Source organism: Solanum dulcamara, chromosome 1, assembly GCF_947179165.1.
Source record: "Solanum dulcamara chromosome 1, daSolDulc1.2, whole genome shotgun sequence".
NCBI classification, from domain to species: Eukaryota; Viridiplantae; Streptophyta; class Magnoliopsida; order Solanales; family Solanaceae; genus Solanum; species Solanum dulcamara.
The window spans coordinates 76,423,373-76,442,397 of record NC_077237.1 but is presented as its reverse complement, the minus strand read 5'-3'; the positions used below and the strand labels follow the sequence as shown (position 1 = coordinate 76,442,397).

General features: G+C 32.7%; 1 protein-coding gene across 1 annotated transcript; it reads left to right on the top strand.

The window, feature by feature from the left end:
• Positions 1–1,188: 1,188 nt before the first annotated feature.
• Positions 1,189–2,568, top strand: LOC129902412 (delta(12)-fatty-acid desaturase FAD2-like). Its single transcript, XM_055977675.1, has one exon. The coding sequence runs from the start codon at positions 1,241–1,243 to the stop codon at positions 2,372–2,374; it is 1,134 nt and encodes a 377-aa protein (XP_055833650.1). The 5' UTR covers positions 1,189–1,240; the 3' UTR covers positions 2,375–2,568.
• Positions 2,569–19,025: the final 16,457 nt, after the last annotated feature.

Genomic DNA, 19,025 nt, shown 5'->3' with positions numbered 1-19,025 from the left:
ATGTGTTTGTAATGCAGTTTTTATTGTGGGATTGATGCTATATTCTTAAGGTGATATTAAATTCATTTCAAATTAGATTAGAAGGTAAATAAACACTCATAAAATTAAAGTATTAAAATAAATTTAATTGACAAATTTAAGTGTAATTTTATGTATTACCCATAATTTTAATATTATACAACGATACAAATTAATTGCAAGAACCTCCAAGACATTAATCGCAAGTATTGAATAAAACATGGTGTATCCAATATTTTACAAATACATGAAGTATAAAATATATATTTCCTTTCGTCTAGCAAGTAAAAGCAGTAACGAAGAGAGTAAAAATTTCTCTTTTTTTAATTCCCGTAAAAATTTAAATAACTATACGAAGAGTCGTTCGGTAGCTGATTTGAAAGTGAATCATTTATTTATTAAATTTTACATAACTAATATCACATTTGATAGAAAGTTATGAAATAAGTTATTCATAAATAATATAAATATGATGTTTGATTTACAATTTAAAAAATTACATAATTGTATAAATTATAGGGAAATAACTTATACATAAATAATTAATCTCTATATAACTAATCCATTTATTAAAGAGACATCTTGGAGTAACCGATAAAATACAAAATAAGACTGCATACACTAAACCCTTATAGTCAGAAACTTCTTCAAATCCCACACATAACAACTCAAACCAACTATTAAATGAATCACTGACATGAGAGATTATTTTCTCCCCATAAACACAGAGCCACGCAAATTAAACTATAATGATAATGATAAAAAAAAGAAGAAGATAAAAGTAGTTATCTGCTAAGAATAGTCAAAGTAGGTTGGCTCTTGGGTCCCACATACATGCATAATATATACACAAGCTATCTTCACAATCTGAGAAAGCAAAACTCAAGACTCTTTTCTCTCTACTTTTAAATTGAGGTATTTCTTGTCAATAAAAGTCTACATTTAATTTAAGTAATTCGTTAAAATTTATTTTCTTCCATATTTTGATCTGCTCTTATTATAGAATATTTAGCTTATTTTTAGTTTAATAATCAAGTAGAAATTAAAGACGAAACCAATTTATGAGTCTTAGCTCTCTATAATAACTTTAACATTTTTGTTTTCCTAAATTAAAGAAAAGTTTATGCTAATTGATTTGGCATTTTCATGTTTACGCAGTGATTGTGTTATATTATAACTAAATCAACTTAATTATTGCAGATTCAGTATTGAAGAACAAAAAATGGGAGGTGGTGGTAATATGACAATGGAAAGAGAAGAAAAGAAAAATCCTCTGGAAAGAGTTCCATCTTCAAAGCCGCCTTTTACAATTGGAGACATCAAGAGGGCCATCCCTCCCCACTGCTTTGAGCGATCTCTTATTCACTCCTTCTCCTATCTTATTCAGGATCTCATACTTGTCTCCATCTTTTATTACATTGCGACCACTTACTTTCACCTCCTTCCATCCCCATATAGTTATCTTGCATGGGCTACTTACTGGATTGCTCAAGGTTGTGTTGGCGAAGGAATATGGATCCTTGCCCATGAATGTGGCCACCATGGCTTCAGTGATTACCAATGGGTAGATGACACTGTTGGTCTTATCCTCCACTCTGCACTTTTAACACCATACTTTGCATGGAAACATAGTCATCGTCGTCACCATGCCAACACTGCTTCCCTTGAGAATGATGAAGTCTACAAACCAAGACTTAAATCAAAAGTAAGATGGTACTACAAATACTTGAACAATCCAGTAGGACGAGTCCTCATACTTGCCTTCACCCTCACTTTTGCCTGGCCTTTGTACTTGGTCTTCAATGTCTCCGGAAAAAAATATGACCGTTTTGCAAGTCACTATTATCCTTATAGCCCAATATATACCGATCGTGAGAGGTTACAAATCTACATTTCAGATGCAGGTGTCATTGCAACTACTTATTTGTTGTATCGCGCTACTTTGACTAAAGGGCTAGCTTGGGTTGTCTGCATCTATGGGGTACCCCTCCTTATTGTCAATGGCCTTGTAGTCTTTATCACTCTTTTGCACCACACTCACTCCTCATTGCCACATTATGATTCATCTGAGTGGGATTTTCTAAGGGGAGCTCTAGCTACAGTAGATAGAGACTATGGTTTCCTAAATAAGGTTTTCCACAATGTTACAGATACACATGTTTTGCATCATATATTTCCATACATATCACATCACAATGCAGTGGAGGCAACAAAAGCTATCAAACCATTGTTAGGAGAATACTATAAATTTGATGATACTCCAATTTTAAAGGCAATGTGGAGGGATACAAAGGAGTGCATCTTTGTGGAGAAAGACAAGGATAAAGGTGTTTATTGGTACAAGAACAAGCTTTGAAACTTGAATACCAACAAGTATTCATTCACAATTGCTTAAACAAGTTTGTACTATTAATGTTTGTTTTACTTGTCACTACTGTATCTATTGTTATCCCAGATCCCACGTTGTGGGATTTCACTGGGTTGTTGTTGTTGTACTATATCTAATGTTACGTAATAAAATAAATATCTATCTATGTAACAATGAATTAATTTGGTGTGAATGAATGAGAGAAATCTTATTATGAAAATAATTTCTTTCTATTTGAAAACTAATGATTAAAAACATGTCAAATGTCTTATGAATGTGGATGTATATGTGAACCCCAAAGTGTGGTTATTCACTTTAAGAAATTCCACTATTAATTCATTTTGTGACGTTTTATTCTAACCCTCACCATATAAATCATTTTGCGGTGGTTTTATTATGGAGGTTAGAAAATTGCCACAATTTAGTATAGTTGATGGAGACTACCGACCCCAAAAATTTGTTAAATTCGTTAGATTTAGAAATTATAAATGCTTTAAGATAAAATTTAGATATCAAATCAATAGTCATATTCATTTATATATGTTTTTGCATTTTAACTTTATTGAAGCTCTTGTAATACTAATTAATTTTTTATGGTAAAATATTTTAATTAATAGGTACTAGTTGATAAAAATAAAAAGAAAAGACTCAAATATGCCATTGATTTTTGAGAAATTTGAGCCTTTTTCCAAAAATGAAAAATAAAAGAAAAAATTATCTAACTACACACGTTATATTACTATATTTACTATTATTCCCTACCATTTGTAAAAAACTCAAAAATCCCTTTTTCTTTAACTCTCTCTCCAACTCACCGATACATCCCATTTCGATTCTTCCAACTATCCTAAATTCATGCCTATTTTCAGGCCACAACTACAGTGGTTTATGTTTTGAATTTTCAGTCCATGATTTTCTGAATTTCAAGCTTCTAATTAAGGTAATTCAATTTATTCCTTCTCGATCATCTCACTTCAATTCCATCTCCTTCGATTTTCCATTGATTTCAACTGTAAATTTTTGTTGTTTTTACTCTTCTATTCACTGATACATATGGATTTTGTTTCATCTTTTATTGTTGGTCTCACACAGTTGAATCAAAATCAAGGAATTCTTGTTTCATCGGGTTTTGATTCTTCTGATAAAGGGTATAAAGTGATTAGATCCAAACATCACAACGATTCATTAGTTATAGATGTTTTACATGCAAAATCGAAATCTCAAATTACAAGGTCGAAGTATACAGTTAAAAAATCACCTCAAAAAGAAGAAGAAAAAAATTGAAGGTGTTACAACATGTCCTAATCTTCCAAAGGTATGAGTTATTCAAATGTATCTGACCAAAATGTAGCGAATAAATGCATCTAATGTATCAAATTTCTTTTAATCATATTTTATATTAGACTATATGTATCATATTTATTTTCTTGTATTTTAAGTGTTGATAGACTTTTCATATGATGATACATAAGGTTCTATTATGAGTTTTGCTATTATGTACATGATACATAAAATCTTTGGCTTTTTATAATTTTCAAGATACATTATGTATTAATTATGATACATAACCTTTGGTTGATTTTTCGTTGATCAGGATTCATCAATTTATGTCTTCTATGTTGTTTCTGATACAAAAGGTCTTTTAATTTTCACTACACACAACTTGTTTTGTATGTATAGATAGTCAAAACTTAGTGTCTCATATCAATATACATAAGCTCACTATGTATCTAGATTTGTCATGTACTTGATACATAAGTTCGATAAGTATCCGCTACTCTAATGTATCAGGTAGTATTTTGGTCTGATTCATTTGTTCTTTTAATTCATGGATTGAAGTATGTCATCAAAAAGATCCCTTCCCACTCTTTGAGATTCGGCACTACATATACCACTAATTTTATTGATGATTTCAAATCATCAATAGGTGAAGAAGGTATCCAGTTGTTTAGGCAAACCATTTTTTTCACAACCCTAAACCGCCGTGACTGGTTCCCATAATACTTATTCCAATGGAAGAACCATTCTAATAGCTCAACAACAATAATTGCAATATGTACACAAGCTTAAAGATGCAGAAACAAGTTTAAATTAAAGATAAGTGCTAAGTTCCCACAAACTCAGAAAACTAACTAGTTATAACTTCCATTGTGGGATATTAAACACTCCTAGAAACTGAAAATCATCGCACCAAAACTCTAAACTAACAAGTCTAGAATAGGAGTATAACTCCAAATAGAAACAGTAATAAATAGAAAATTTGTCTGAATACCTAAGTCCTGAAAAAAGAAAAGGACTAGAATAACGATAGAGTCCACGATAGCTTGAAGGAACAGCTCACCCTTGAACTCGAAGACACGATCACTCCCCTAGATGAGGTCTCTCTACAACCGACTTAATATTCCCTATACTCAACAAAAAGGCAGAGCAAGTATAATATCAATACACAAAGACAACAGTGTACTAGTAGGATTATGCGGTTAGCCAGTAAGCAGATCATAGAGAAGTAAATTCAACATAATAGGCAGATACATATATAGAATAAGTCTACAATATCTCAATATCACAACTTAATATTTTCTACATGCTATAATTTCACACAAGGGTCCTCTCGAGGGACCTACAAGCACTTAACTATGTATCGAAACATGACACCCAATTCAAGTATGTGTCGGAATGTGACATCCGATCTAAATACGTGTCAGAATATGACACTCGATCCAAATTATATGTTAAAATGTGACACCTGATCCCAAGATATCACAATCATAAAAACATTCAATGTTTACAATATTTATACCACCAAGAACAGGTTCATCATAATAGCAGGCCAGCAAGTGATCATTTCACACATAATCTAGCATGTTTCCCTATTTATATACACACATACATATCATAAAGCAATTTAACAAGCATATGAAACACATACGGGAAACTAGATCATCTCATACCTCAAATTTAAGCTTTTACAACCTTATAATGCAAGAGCATTCCCTTTTCGGGGTTCATTCTTCTCGTTCTTGGTCTAGAAATATTAAATATATATCAAGGATCAATACAATGCCTAACTATCACGAAATATAATAAAATTTCATTCCTTAGGCCAAACCCATGATCCTAACCTTACCCTAGGGCTATTTTCCACCATAGATTTTCAGTTCAAACCCTCCCCCAATGATTATCACCCATACTTCTAGTTTCTAAGAATCAAAGTATGAATCTAGGGAGTAAACATCTTACCTTAAGCATAGAAATCTATGAAAAATCAATGAAAATTGCCCTAGGTCGCCTCTTGGGGTTTTAGAAACTGATTTTTGCAGAAAAGACCATTTCTGATCTTTTTCACGATTTAAGTCGCGATTGTCCTGCTCTAGCGGGATAGATCCCTCTCTAGCAGGAATAATCCCATTCTAGAGGGATATGCAAGAACATTGAGCTTGGAGTTTGTGCTCCAAGCCCCTATTTCTCAACACACCTCTTTCAAAGACGCATTAAAATTATATCCTTCACGCCAAATTTGATTTTGAGAGTTTTACTTGCTCGAATATAATTTCGCAAAGCCATAAATGCTCTGTATCGTCTTGGCTATTAGTCTGTCCAATAAAATTATAAATTTAACCTCCCATTATTCATGTTATAGCCTTAGACTTCACCTAACTCAGAATTCATCCAAGTCTGGCATAGGCTCAAATTTTTTGAAGTTACTACCCAAAGTTTTCTGGCCCAAAATCCTTCCCCATTGTCCTATCCCAATGATGGAAATAGATCATTATAATTTTTACTCACTACTTAGATATGCCACAGTATAATTTTCAAGGTCAAATCATCAAATGTCTATTACTTCTTGAGTTAGAGCAGAAAAATACAGATGAATTGCACATTCATCGCATTCAGGGTAACGTACTCTATTTCTAGATCAAGAAATTTTCTATCATCACTGGTCTGTGATGTACCAGTAATATAAATAAATTTTGGTACCCGAATGCACTCCCAAGAAGGTTGTTGTCTAAATATTTTCTCGGTGCACAAAATGGTGTAAACAAAGGACATTTTGTTCAGTGTTTCTTGATTGGAAGATGAAAAACCAATGAGGACGCTGCTCAGATGTCCGTTCTCTATTTTATCCACACATTTGTATTTTCTCAACTAGGTGATTCACCTAATTTTATTGACAATTTCAGAATGGTAAATGATGGTAAGTATGAGCAATTTTCATGGGTTAAATCGCCTTTAAAGATATGAAGCAAGAGTTTAGTACTGCCAAATAAATGTATCATTTGGCGGCATGTCATACGCTCTCAATGCACGGATTTATGAATTTGCAACTCAAGTCCCTTCTGAAATTGCTGTAAAAATGGGCAATCACATCCCTAGAATTCTTAATTGACATGTTGTTGTGGTCAAGCCTAAATATAAGACATTTATGTCTAGCATTTTCAGTTTGGTATATTTGATATAATCCTATTCATATATTTATTACAATGTATATATCATCTGATGGTTATAATTTATAGTTAAAGATTTTTTTACTTTACAAGTATGCACTGATTCAGTTTATATATAATTTCTGATGCATTCACTATATTGAATCTGATACATTAGAATTTAGTCATGAATCCATGATACATACTGCACATTATGTTTTTTCCTCTACTCTTCACTTCTTTTCTTTTTCCAATTTTCATGCTCCAATCTTGTCCCAACACAAGATGAACTGGCATCCCTTGACATCCCTAGCAGTCAACCTACTACTGTAGCCACTACATTAGCTGCCATGTCCAAACGAACGTAACCTCAAGAACTCTTTAGCCTTAAGGACTTTTCAACCAAACCACCTAAAAAGTTGTTAAGGAGGTCCAGTCGTGTTGCTGATATATTTTCTCCACCTCTTCCCAAAAAAATGAAGACTACTATTGATAAAAGACCATTCCAGTAGAAACTGCTAATAAAGACAAAGATGTCACACATAAAAACCATCAAAAGAGCCTGTCTTCACTAGTACAAAATCAGTGCTAGGAGGTGAATCATCCAGTCAATCAGAGAAAATTTCTTTAGTGGATGTCAAAGTCCTAAAGAAGTCTTTAAAGAAATGTGTAAGTTTTTAGTATAACTTTAAAGTTAATCAATATACATTTAATAAGTTGGTACATTCTAATATTTCTTATTATTGTATTAAGGTTGACCAAAAGTTCAAGCGTCTTGAGTCTAAAATCGATTCAAATCGTATCGATCTCTTGAAAGCCATTGCGAATATAGTTCACCCACCTTTCAAGGTATAGTATTTTTTTATTAAAACAATTGAATTGTTTAGTATGTTATAATTTTTTTTGTAGATCCCTGATCCTCAAATGACTGGCACATCATCTCCTATTCAAAAAGATGATTTTGTTCAATCATTTCATATAGTTGAAGAACATCAACCACCTATTGTATTGGAGGAGCACACTAATGATCCAAATAAATCTGATGCTCCCAAATCACATGATCAATTTCATGGACAGGAAGATATTCAGGTAGATACATCAAGTAGATTTTGATAAATCTATTTTTCTAATTGATATACTTTTAAATTACTTGATATATTTCGTAGTCATATATCAAATCCGTTATCTTTTATTCTAAAAGTTATTTTCGTAAGTAATTGTTATTATTATAATTGTAGGAAGCAGAATCATCCAAGATTCCACAAGATATGGAGAATGTATCAGCACATCACATGGAATCACCTACTGTAGAACCCTTTGAAGAGCATGTTGCTTCTGATACATTAAAGGTAATGTATCAGAATTTTTATGATACCTTCAACACTCCTAAATCTAGTATTGACACGATATATTTAATTTAGGACAATGCATCAGAAGAACCAAATTATGACATGAAAGATGCAATAGAGGCTGTTGATAATATTGACAAAGTTAAAGAACATGTTGAGAAGATTGATAAAGACAAAATTAAGCCTGGTGTATCGGTAATATTCCAAACTTGTATCTGATTCATTAACTTTAGTTCAGGTTATTATACTAAAGTCATTATATTTTTATCATTCTTATAAAACAGAATTCAACAACTTCAACCTCGATATCGTCCGAAACTTGAGAGGTGGTAGATGCTCTTATATACGGACTTTCATTACCAATCATGCCATTGACTATATGTTAGTCATGAAAAAGTAGCTCAGGCTAAATTCTTACTACGCGATAGCCAACTACTTACCACTCTTCCAACCAAACCCGTTGTGTTGCTAGATGATGTGAAGACACCCATTCCATGAAGTAGGTTGCCTTCTAAGATCTTGCACCATACCTAACAAACTTTGGTTCGAGTGAAAATGGTAAGGAGAAGATATCGACTGAAATGTATCAAACATAACCCTTTGAAGGTTTTGACATATGCTATAGTCTCCCAACAAATATTATCACCGACTTTTCTCAATTGATAGATAAGGGACTATTAAAATCGCATGCCAATAAGTAAGTACTATACTTATAATTTATATCAATAGAAACGGTTTATTGTATATTTGCTCTCATTTTAATATAATTTTTCAATCAGAAAACTAAAGGAGGAACACTACAAAGCAAAGTGCTCTTCATTCGGATTTGAAAATTCAATGTTTACAATATTTATACCACCAAGAACAGGTTCATCACAATAACAGGCCAGCAAGTGATCATTTCACACATAATCTAGCATGTTTCCCTATTTATATACACACATGCATATCATGAAGCAATTTAACAAGCATATGAAATATATACGGGAAACTAGACCATCACCTACCTCAAATTCAAGCTTTCACAATCTTACAATGCAAGAGCCTTTCCTTTTTGGGTTCGTTCTTCTCGTTCTTGGTCTAGAAATATTAAATAAATATCAAGAATCACTACAATAGCCTAACTATCAAGAAATATAATAAAATTTCATTCCTTAGTCCAAACCCACGATCCTAACCTTACCCTAGGGCTATTTTCCACCATAAATTTTCAATTCAAACCCTTCCCCAATGATTGTCACCCATACTTCTTGTTTCTAAAAATCAAAGTATGAATCTAGGGAGTAAAAACCTTACCTTAAATATTGAAATCCATGAAAAATCAATGGAAATCGCCCTAGGTCGCCTCTTAGGGTTTTAGAAACTGATTTTTGTAGAAAAGACCATTTTTGATCTTTTTCACGATTTAAGTCGCGACTGTCCCTCTCTAGCAGGATAGATCCTGCTCTAGCAGGAATAATCCCATTCTGGAGGGATATGCAGGAACATTGATCTTGGAATTTGAGCTCCAAGCCCCTATTTGTCAACACACCTCTTCCAAAGATGCATTAAAATTATACCCTTCACGCCAAATTCGATTTCGAGAGTTTTACTTGCCCGAAGGTAATTTCGCGATGCCGTAAATGCTCCGTATCATCTTGGCTATCAGCCAGTCCAATTAAATTATAAATTTGACCTCCAGTCATTCACGTGATAGCCCTAGACTTCACCTAACTCAGAATTCATCCACGTCTGGCCTAGGCTCAAATTTTTTGAAGTCACTACCCAAAGTTTTCTGGCCCAAAATCCTTTCCTCATTGGCCTATCCTTAACGATGGAAATAGATCGTTACAATATTTAGTCACTACTTAGATATACCACAATGTAATTTCTAAGTTCAAATCATCAAATGTCTATTACTTCTTGAGTTGGAGCATAGAAACACAGATGAATTGCACATTCATGACGTTCAGGGTAACGTACTCCATTTCTAGATCAAGGAATTTTCTATCATCACTGGTCTGTGATGTACCGATAATATAAATGAATTTTGGTACCCGGATGCACACCTAAGAAGGTTGTTGTCTAAATATTTTCTCGGTGCATAAAATGGTGTAACCAAAAGACATTTTGTTCAGCGTTTCTTGATTGGAAGATGGGAAACCAGCGAACACGCTGTTTAGATGGTCGTTCTCTACTTTATTCACCCATTTGTATTTTCTCAACTAGGTGATTCACCTATTTCTGTTGACAATTTCAGAATGGTAAAAAATGGTAAGTATGAGCAGTTTCCATGGGGTCAAATTGCCTTTACCAAATTAATAAAAGTTAAGAGACAGGAGTTTACTACTTCCAAACAAATGTATTGTTTGAACGGCATACCATACATTCTCAATGCATGAATTTATGAATTAGCATCCCAAGTCCCTTCTGAAATTGCTGTAAGAGTGGGAAATCACATCCCTAGAATTTTTAATTGGCGTGTTCTTGCGGTCAAGCCCAAATATGAGACATTTATGTCTAGCATTTTTAGTTAGGTATATTTGATATAATCCTATTCATTTATTTATATCAATATATATATCATCTAATGCTCATTATCTGTAGTTAAAGGTTTTTTACTTTACAATTATGCACTGATTCAGTTTATATATAATTTCTAATGCATTCACTATATTGAATCTGATACATTAGAATTCGGTCATGAATCCATGATACATACTGCACATTATTATTTTTTCTCCTCTTCACTTCTTCTTTTTTTCAATTTTCATGCTCCAATCTTGTCCCAATACAAGATAAGCTAGAATCCCTTGACATCCCTGACAGTCAACCTATTACTGTAGCCATTACATTAGCTTTCAAGCCCAAACGAACGGAACCTCAAGAACTCTCTGGCTTTGAGGATTTTTCAACCAAACCACCCGAAGAGTTGTTAAGGAGGTCCGGTCGTGTTGTTGATACATCTTATCCACCTCCTCCCAAAAGAATGAAGACTGTTATTAGGAAAAAGACCATTTCTGTAGAAACTGTTAACAACGACAAAGATGTCCCATATCAAAACCATAAAAAAGCCTTTCTTCACTAGTACAAAACCAGTGGCAAAGTCAACAGTAGGAGGTAAATCGTCCAGTCAATTGGAGGAAATTGTTTTAGTGGATGTCAAAGTCCTAAAGAAGTCTTTAAAGAAATACATAAGTTTTTAGTATAACTTTTAAGTTAGTCAATATACATTTAATAAGTTGCTACATTCTAATTTTTCTTATTATTATATTAAGATTGACCGGAAGTTCAAGCATCTTGAGATTAAAATTGATTCAAATCATATCAATCTCTTGAAAGCCATTGCAAATATAGTTCACCCACCTTCCAATGTATAGTGCTTTTTTGTTATAACAATTGAATTGTTTAGTATGTTACAATTTTTTTCAAACGTTGTAGATCCCTGATCATCACATGACTGGCACATCATCTCCAATTCAAAAGAAAGTGATAGAGGTTGTTGATAATATTAACAAACTTGAAGAACATGTTGAGAAGATTGATAAAGACAAGATCAATCCCGATTTATCTGTAATATTCCAAACTTGTATCTGATTCATTAACTTTAGTTCAGGTTATTATACTAAAGTCATTATATTTTTATCATTCTTATAAAATAGAATTCAACAACTTCAACCTCGATATCATCCGAAACTCGAGAGGTGGTAGATGCTCTTATATACGAACTTCCATTATCGCTGATGCCATTGACTACTTGTTAGTCATGAACAAGTAGCTCAGGCTGAATTCTTACTACGCGATAGTCAGTTGCCTACCACTCTTCCAACCAAACCCGTTGTATTGCTAGATGATGCGAAGATACCCATTCCACAAAGTAGGATGCCTTCTAAGATCTTATACCGTACCTAACAAACTTTAGTTCGAGTGAAAATAGTAAGGAGAAGATATCGACTGAAATGTATCAAACATACCCTTTTGAAGGTTTTGACATATTCTATAGTCCCCCAATCGAGATTATCATCGACATTTCTCAATGGATAGATAAGAGACTATTAAAATTGCATGCCAACAAGTAAGTACTATACTTATAATTTATATCAATAGAAACTATTTATTATATATTTACTCTCATTTTAATATAATATTTCAATCAGGAAACTAAAGGAGGAACACTACAAAGCAAAGTGCTCTTCATTCGGATTTGAAAAAATAGACTTTGTAATGGTATTTTCTCAAGATAAGAACTGGTTCTATCCTATGTCACAGCCTAACAAATGATGAAATGATGAGGTAAGTGATAAAAATTATAACTTTTATAATTATTTCTTGATACAGTTACAAGACTCTGTCTGATACCTCAGTTTAAATGTATCTCATACATAAGTACTATATATCAAATACATCTAATACAAATGTATCTACTATGTTAATAACTATGTATCAGTTTGTATAACTAATATTTTCTTACAATATACAGCACATCGATATAATATTTTACTACCTTCGGAAGAAGTCCAAGATTCAGTTGGTCAATCAGTATAGATACACAACAGCAAACTGTATCTTCAAAGTTTATATCAAATCTGCAAATATATGATACTATCACATTCCTCCTGATATTTCTATCCAAGAAGACATGGCATGAGCTGCTGTTGTAGCTCATCATGAGAGGTCTGTGAAGAACATAATCAGAGGTTTCTCAATCCCCGCCAATTTGCCATGGCATTTGGTAGATGATGTATACATTCTGATAAACTATGATAGTGATTTTCATTGGGTTCTGACAGTAGTTGTGTTCAGAGAGAGGTTGATACACATGTATGATTCATCCTCTGGAACAAGAAGAATAAACCCTTCCCCAGAGATTCAAAAGATAGCAGTAATTCTACCTGCATACCTTTAGGACGGTGGTTTTTTTGAGAAAAATGAACATACCGATTGGTCATCACTTGATTCGTATAAGGATAAATCAACCGATAACATGCTTGAAGCACATCACCCTTTTCAGATTGAATATGTTGAAGGCATTGTGCAAAAACGAAGCGATAGCTTTTGAGAATTAAAGATTATGCATATTTAATTCATTAAAACGCCATCTTTATTTTTTTGAAGTTGGTTAATTCTTTTTTGTAGGCATTGTGGTATGTTCGTGGCTGTTTTTGGTTACTATTGTAGTGATGGAATTTCTATTCTAAATACTAGACTATATACCAAATACTTTTGTTCAAGATACGCCTCGCTATTGTGGAAGTATGGTTTTTGAAAAGTCAAAGATGGTTATGTTAGTGAAAATGATGATCCAAAAAAACCTAAGAGATATTTCATCTCTCCTAGTCAAGGAGAACCGGTGGACGTCAAGTAGTTTTTTGAAATTGGTAGTAATAAAATGTAGACTTTAGTGTTGGCAGCAATAGTAAACATTTTTTGATTATGTACTATTTGTAAGGTTTTTTTGAACAACTACTATGTTAATCTTTTACTGTGCAACTATTTATCAGTTGTTGTTGAATATAACTTTTTGTTGGTCACTTTATTTACTTCTATCAGTATTGTTATTGACCATGATTCATCACATAAGCTCTTGTATCAGATACATCTCTCTTATGTATCAATTCTATGTATGGGTCTTCAATATATCAATCTAAAAATATAGATCATAAACACTTTGTATCTCTGGTGCATTGTATATAATATGTCTAAATTAATATCAGTTTTGTTCATGATACCTAACCTTTCAATATACCAGATACATAACAATATTTATGTATCATTTCTTGTGGAAGATACATCATTCTGATATATCATTTACTGGTATTAGTTGAAAGGTTATACAACAGTCATTAATGTATCTATCTCAAATATCAGTCGAATGGTCATGTATCAGTAATCAATGTATCTAACTCACCTGGATTTACTTGGTACGACAAGACTAAAAGGAGCAAAGATGAAAGGAATTTCCCATCCCATGCGAGATAGAAGTTTCGTATGCTTGTTCTTCTTCAATGTAGCTATGTCTGGTACGTAGCATAGTTGAATAGGACTAGTGTAGGTTACTTTTCTTTTTTCTCATGGAAGGGGAGAGTCTCCCTCATTTATGCTTTCATAGTTGAATTGTACCGGGAGGAGTCCTCTCACAGGTTTAATGCTTTCTAGTTATAGTTAGTTTCTTTTTTGTATCGGGGATGAGTTAGCCGACCTTAATAGGTTAGCCGACTTATGAACCACCATAGGATCGGAGGTAAGGTTTATGTCCCCCTCCTTGTATTTTTATTTTGATTATTTATGTTAAGGCTTGGGGGTGTTGCTTAACCCCTGACTGTGCACGAGAGGTGGGAGCCTCGTGTAGGGTCTGTTCCCGTAAAAAAAAAAAAAAAAAAAAAAAAAAAAAAAAAAAAAAAAAAAAAAAAAATGTATCTAACTCAAATATAAGTTGAAAGGTCATCTTAAATATCTTACTTAATCTATTTATTTTGATAATTAATTACTTTTACTACTTGAGTATCAAGTAAATTACAATGAAAATAATTATCAACCATGCATGTATTTGTTAATAATATTTAATTATTTTTCTTATACATGTAGTATTCATCTATCATGGGCATCTACTAAACAGAACTAGGTATCAAATATAACCACTAAAATGTTACAACTCTCTGTCTTCTAAATTTTATTTAAAAAAGAAATACTTTATTATAAAAAAATACCAAATACATAAGTAATTGATCCAAATTGAATGTATCTTGGGAAATCAAAGAATTATTTTTCTTTGGAAATGAAATTACAAGTCCTTTTGTTGTGGCCATCATGGCAATAACGAACACAATAGTTTGTGCTCGTACTTAGCTTCTCACTAGAGTTCTTTTTTTTCCTTTCTTTGGTCTTCCTAGCATCCTTTTGTATCTTGGTGGCAAGACGACTTTCTCCAAAATTTCTTTCGGAACAGACCAATCTTTCTTATCTGGAATTGGAACCATTGTCAATTCATAACTATTTGTCAACGCCTCTGTCTTGTAGTAATTAGAGCAGTATAGGTGCATGTCTGTAATGTTCTTTCTCTTCAACACTACAATTGTGTATGGACATGGTATCTCGCCTAGTTGAAACCTCCCACAATTGCATGTTTTTCTTTCAATACACACAATGTATCTTCTACCTGATTCATAAATAGAATATAAATATTCTGATGAATCAACAACTTACAAAAAAATTACCACAAATATGAATATAGAACTGAAAAAATTTAAAAACTATGTATCAATTAGATAAATTCTATTTAATAACTGATGAATACCATCATTCTCGAACAGTTTATTGTGTTTACTACTAGGATATTTTTGAATTTCCTACCCAAGGTCTGTTTTGTATAAGTTGCTATTTTCCTATTTTTGTAGTTCCAAGCACCAACTAACATTGTTGTCTTTTCCAGAAAGTCAATTATAAGCAGCTCTCGTGCTTCAAAAATACATCCATTGATACATTCTGCGATGTTAGAAGTCATCATTCTCCCCTTGTTGACAGTTGCATGAACCCTTGACCAATTTTTGTACCTTGTATTCTCCAAATACTCTTTCACCTTATGATCAATTTTTTCAACTTTTGCCATTATTTTTTCGAATTCATCTTTTCGGTATGCCTTGGACATTGAGTAGAAAAGGTCACTTAGTATGGTTTTTCTCCTCCTGTAGTTAGTGCACACATTTTCCCATATATGTCATATGCATGCAAAGTGAGAGACATTGGAAAACACAATACTTATACTCTTCATTATGCTTTTGTTCCTATTCGATACAACACACATATTGTTCGTCTAACCAAATGCATCTTTGAATTTCTGGAAAAAACATGACCATAATGAATCATTTTCCGTATCAACAACACCATACGCTAATGACAATATGTAACCTAAAAATAATTCTCAGCCATAAAATAGTTAGTATAGCCGATATAAATATCCCTTTATAAGGTCCATCAAGATGAGCACCTTCAACAACAACTACAGGTTTGCAAAACTAAAGCCTCATCAATGGCGTTAACGCTATGAATAGATACATGAACTAATTGCCTGGGAACTTGTGCATCCTTATGTACGAATATGGATATACGGTATTTAGCATATGCATGAATATAGGCATCTGCCTATATCCATTAGCAGGTTTACCCCTTAACATCTCCAAAGCATGTTCCTTTGCACGCCATGCTTTTTGATAGGTAATATAAACCCCATAGGATACTTTAATATCCTTTCTTATATTATTAGAGGTGTGAATTCTCTTATGATTAATCAATTTAGGTGCAGTGAATGTGCTGACAAAAGCTTTTGTAGCATGAACTTTGTTGAAAAACCTGTCTCTTAAGGGACATGAATATTCACTATTGAAATATCTCACTTTGAATATATCAGAGTTTTTCCTACATGATGCTTTCATTCTCCAACAACAATCGTCTGAATAACATATTAACACATAACTGCATATTTTTAGGAAAAGTTATTAACATGTACCAGATACATAAAGTTTACAATGTATCATGACCAAATACAATATTGAAAATTACATATTGACAGCAAAAATGTTTTCCATTTGTACCAGATACATAATAATTCTTATGTATCATGACTAAAAAATAAAAAATTAATTTTCAAAAACAACAGAATAGTACGGAAACTTATTAAACTTTAATAGATATATAAGATTATGATGTATCATGAATAAAAAAAACTCAAAAAATCGAGTGAACCTGATACAACTTGAAATGTACAGAGTGTTGCTTAACCATTGAGATACAATATTTAGTAATGTATCAAGATTCAGATTTTCACTCATTTTCTATAAAATAAATTTAAAACTACACATATCAGGAAATTCTTAAACACTTACACTCAATGTATAAAACTCAATATGTAGATCTCTACACATTATGTATCTGTATCTGTATTATATCATAAGTCTAAATAAATATCAGATTTGTTAATGATATATTACATTTCAATGGATCATTAACATATCAGAACTCATTTAATACCATATACATAGTAAAATAACTTTAAATGCCCATATTTTTTACTGTCATATCTTTTAACTTTGAAATTGTATCTATTATCAATTTTGTATTTTGCTATTACAGCAACAAGTATTGTTTTGTCCTTATACAATTGCTTCTCCTTCACTTCCACACCAATTGTATCAGTATGTAGTTTGTAACATCCAATTCGGGTATATAACAGGTAGCAACATTCTCAGATTCACCTAAACTAAGAACTTTTGTATCATTCGTGTTTGCTTCGACACAAACAATTGTACTAGATGTAGCATCGAATGATTGTATCTGACAACTCTTTATATCTGATGTTGTTATGCATAGGGGATACATTGTGAATCCAGGCTCGTTCTTCTTCAATACTATGTAAAGCTTGACACCCATATCATTACGAATAATTATTGGCGATAAGTTGTCTTGCACGATGTATCGAATTTCAATATTTTTTCATGATTCACCAATGCTCAATTCAGCAGCAATTGCTGATTTTAGATTCACGAATGATATATTATCACCAACTATGATTCCATCACTTATGTATCTTTCATTACTCACCTCGGATTTCCAAACTCCAGAATGCCTCGGTGAAATCGGGATATTCATCTTCGATAGTTTGATGAATTTTGAAATTTTGGATTGAAAATTGAAAGAATACTATGCTCTGCTCGTTTAGATTTTTGAATTTTCAAATTCTACAATCTGTTATGGTTTGTTTGGGGTTAATTCCCTTCTTTTACTACATGATTTCTTGAAAGAAGAAAACTTAATTTGATTTAAGTTACCTTTTCATAAAAAATTTAACAACATTAATTACTATGAATCAACTCGCTATGTATCAGTCCATACAGTTATGTATCCGAAATTGTGCCAAAAATTAGGGAATTCGGATAATTTAAGAAAGAGTACGGATAACATGTAATTGGGGTTTTTCACTATGGGATTTAAGTAAAATTTACAAATATGGGTCAACAAGTATTTTACCCATCTCATTTTAATCCGTATGAAATATGGGCACATTGAATTATTACTCATTTTATGTGAATCCATTTTCAACCCGCTCATTTGCCACCACTAATGGGAATTAAGAGAGTGGTTATTTTATTGGCTTGAAAGCTTTTACGGGGACAATTTTGGTCTTAGGCTATTTTTAATATTTTGGAGGGAAAGGTATTAGAATTTTGGTTGGGTTTGGGTCCAAATGAAAAAGGAGAAAACTGCTTTGGTGCATCGAACAAGCTTTTTATTTTGTAAATTTTACTACTTTTATTTTTCATTTTTGGAACTCCCAAGACCCGATTTTTGAACTGGACCTGACCTTGACCCTGACACCCAACACCTATCTCCAATGACTGTTCGAGATTCGAGCGCGACACTCAAATTAGGACCTGACTTCTGAACCAAGACCTGACCCGACCTCGCCGATCTATTTGAGACCGAGCCTCGACTATCGGTCTGAAATCTAACTCAACCCATTCCGACATCCGACCTAGGATACGATCTTGAATCCTGAGACAGAACTCGACATCCAAACCGGAATCTAATTCCGATCTGGGACCCAAGAGTTGGATCTTAATGTGAGGTCAACATTCCGGCCCCGAATTGAGAATTAAAAGTTGAATCCTAAATTAGTATCAAGAATCGATACTATAGATTTGAGTTAGGGTAGAAAGTTGAGGTGTGAGGTTGAAAAAGAGTTTTGGAAAATATTTTTCTTACTTTTTTTAGGTAAGTCAATTTTCTTAAATTTGAGTAAAATAAGTTTATTTAATATTATTTAAAACATTTAAGCCAACCAAACATGAGAAAATTTTAAAAAACATAATGAACTTTGAGTGAATAAAAGTTGAA

Bases quoted from the DNA above. Each gene is read 5' to 3' on its own strand.
- LOC129902412 (XM_055977675.1), top strand. From the start codon at position 1,241: ATGGGAGGTGGTGGTAATATGACAATGGAAAGAGAAGAAAAGAAAAAT.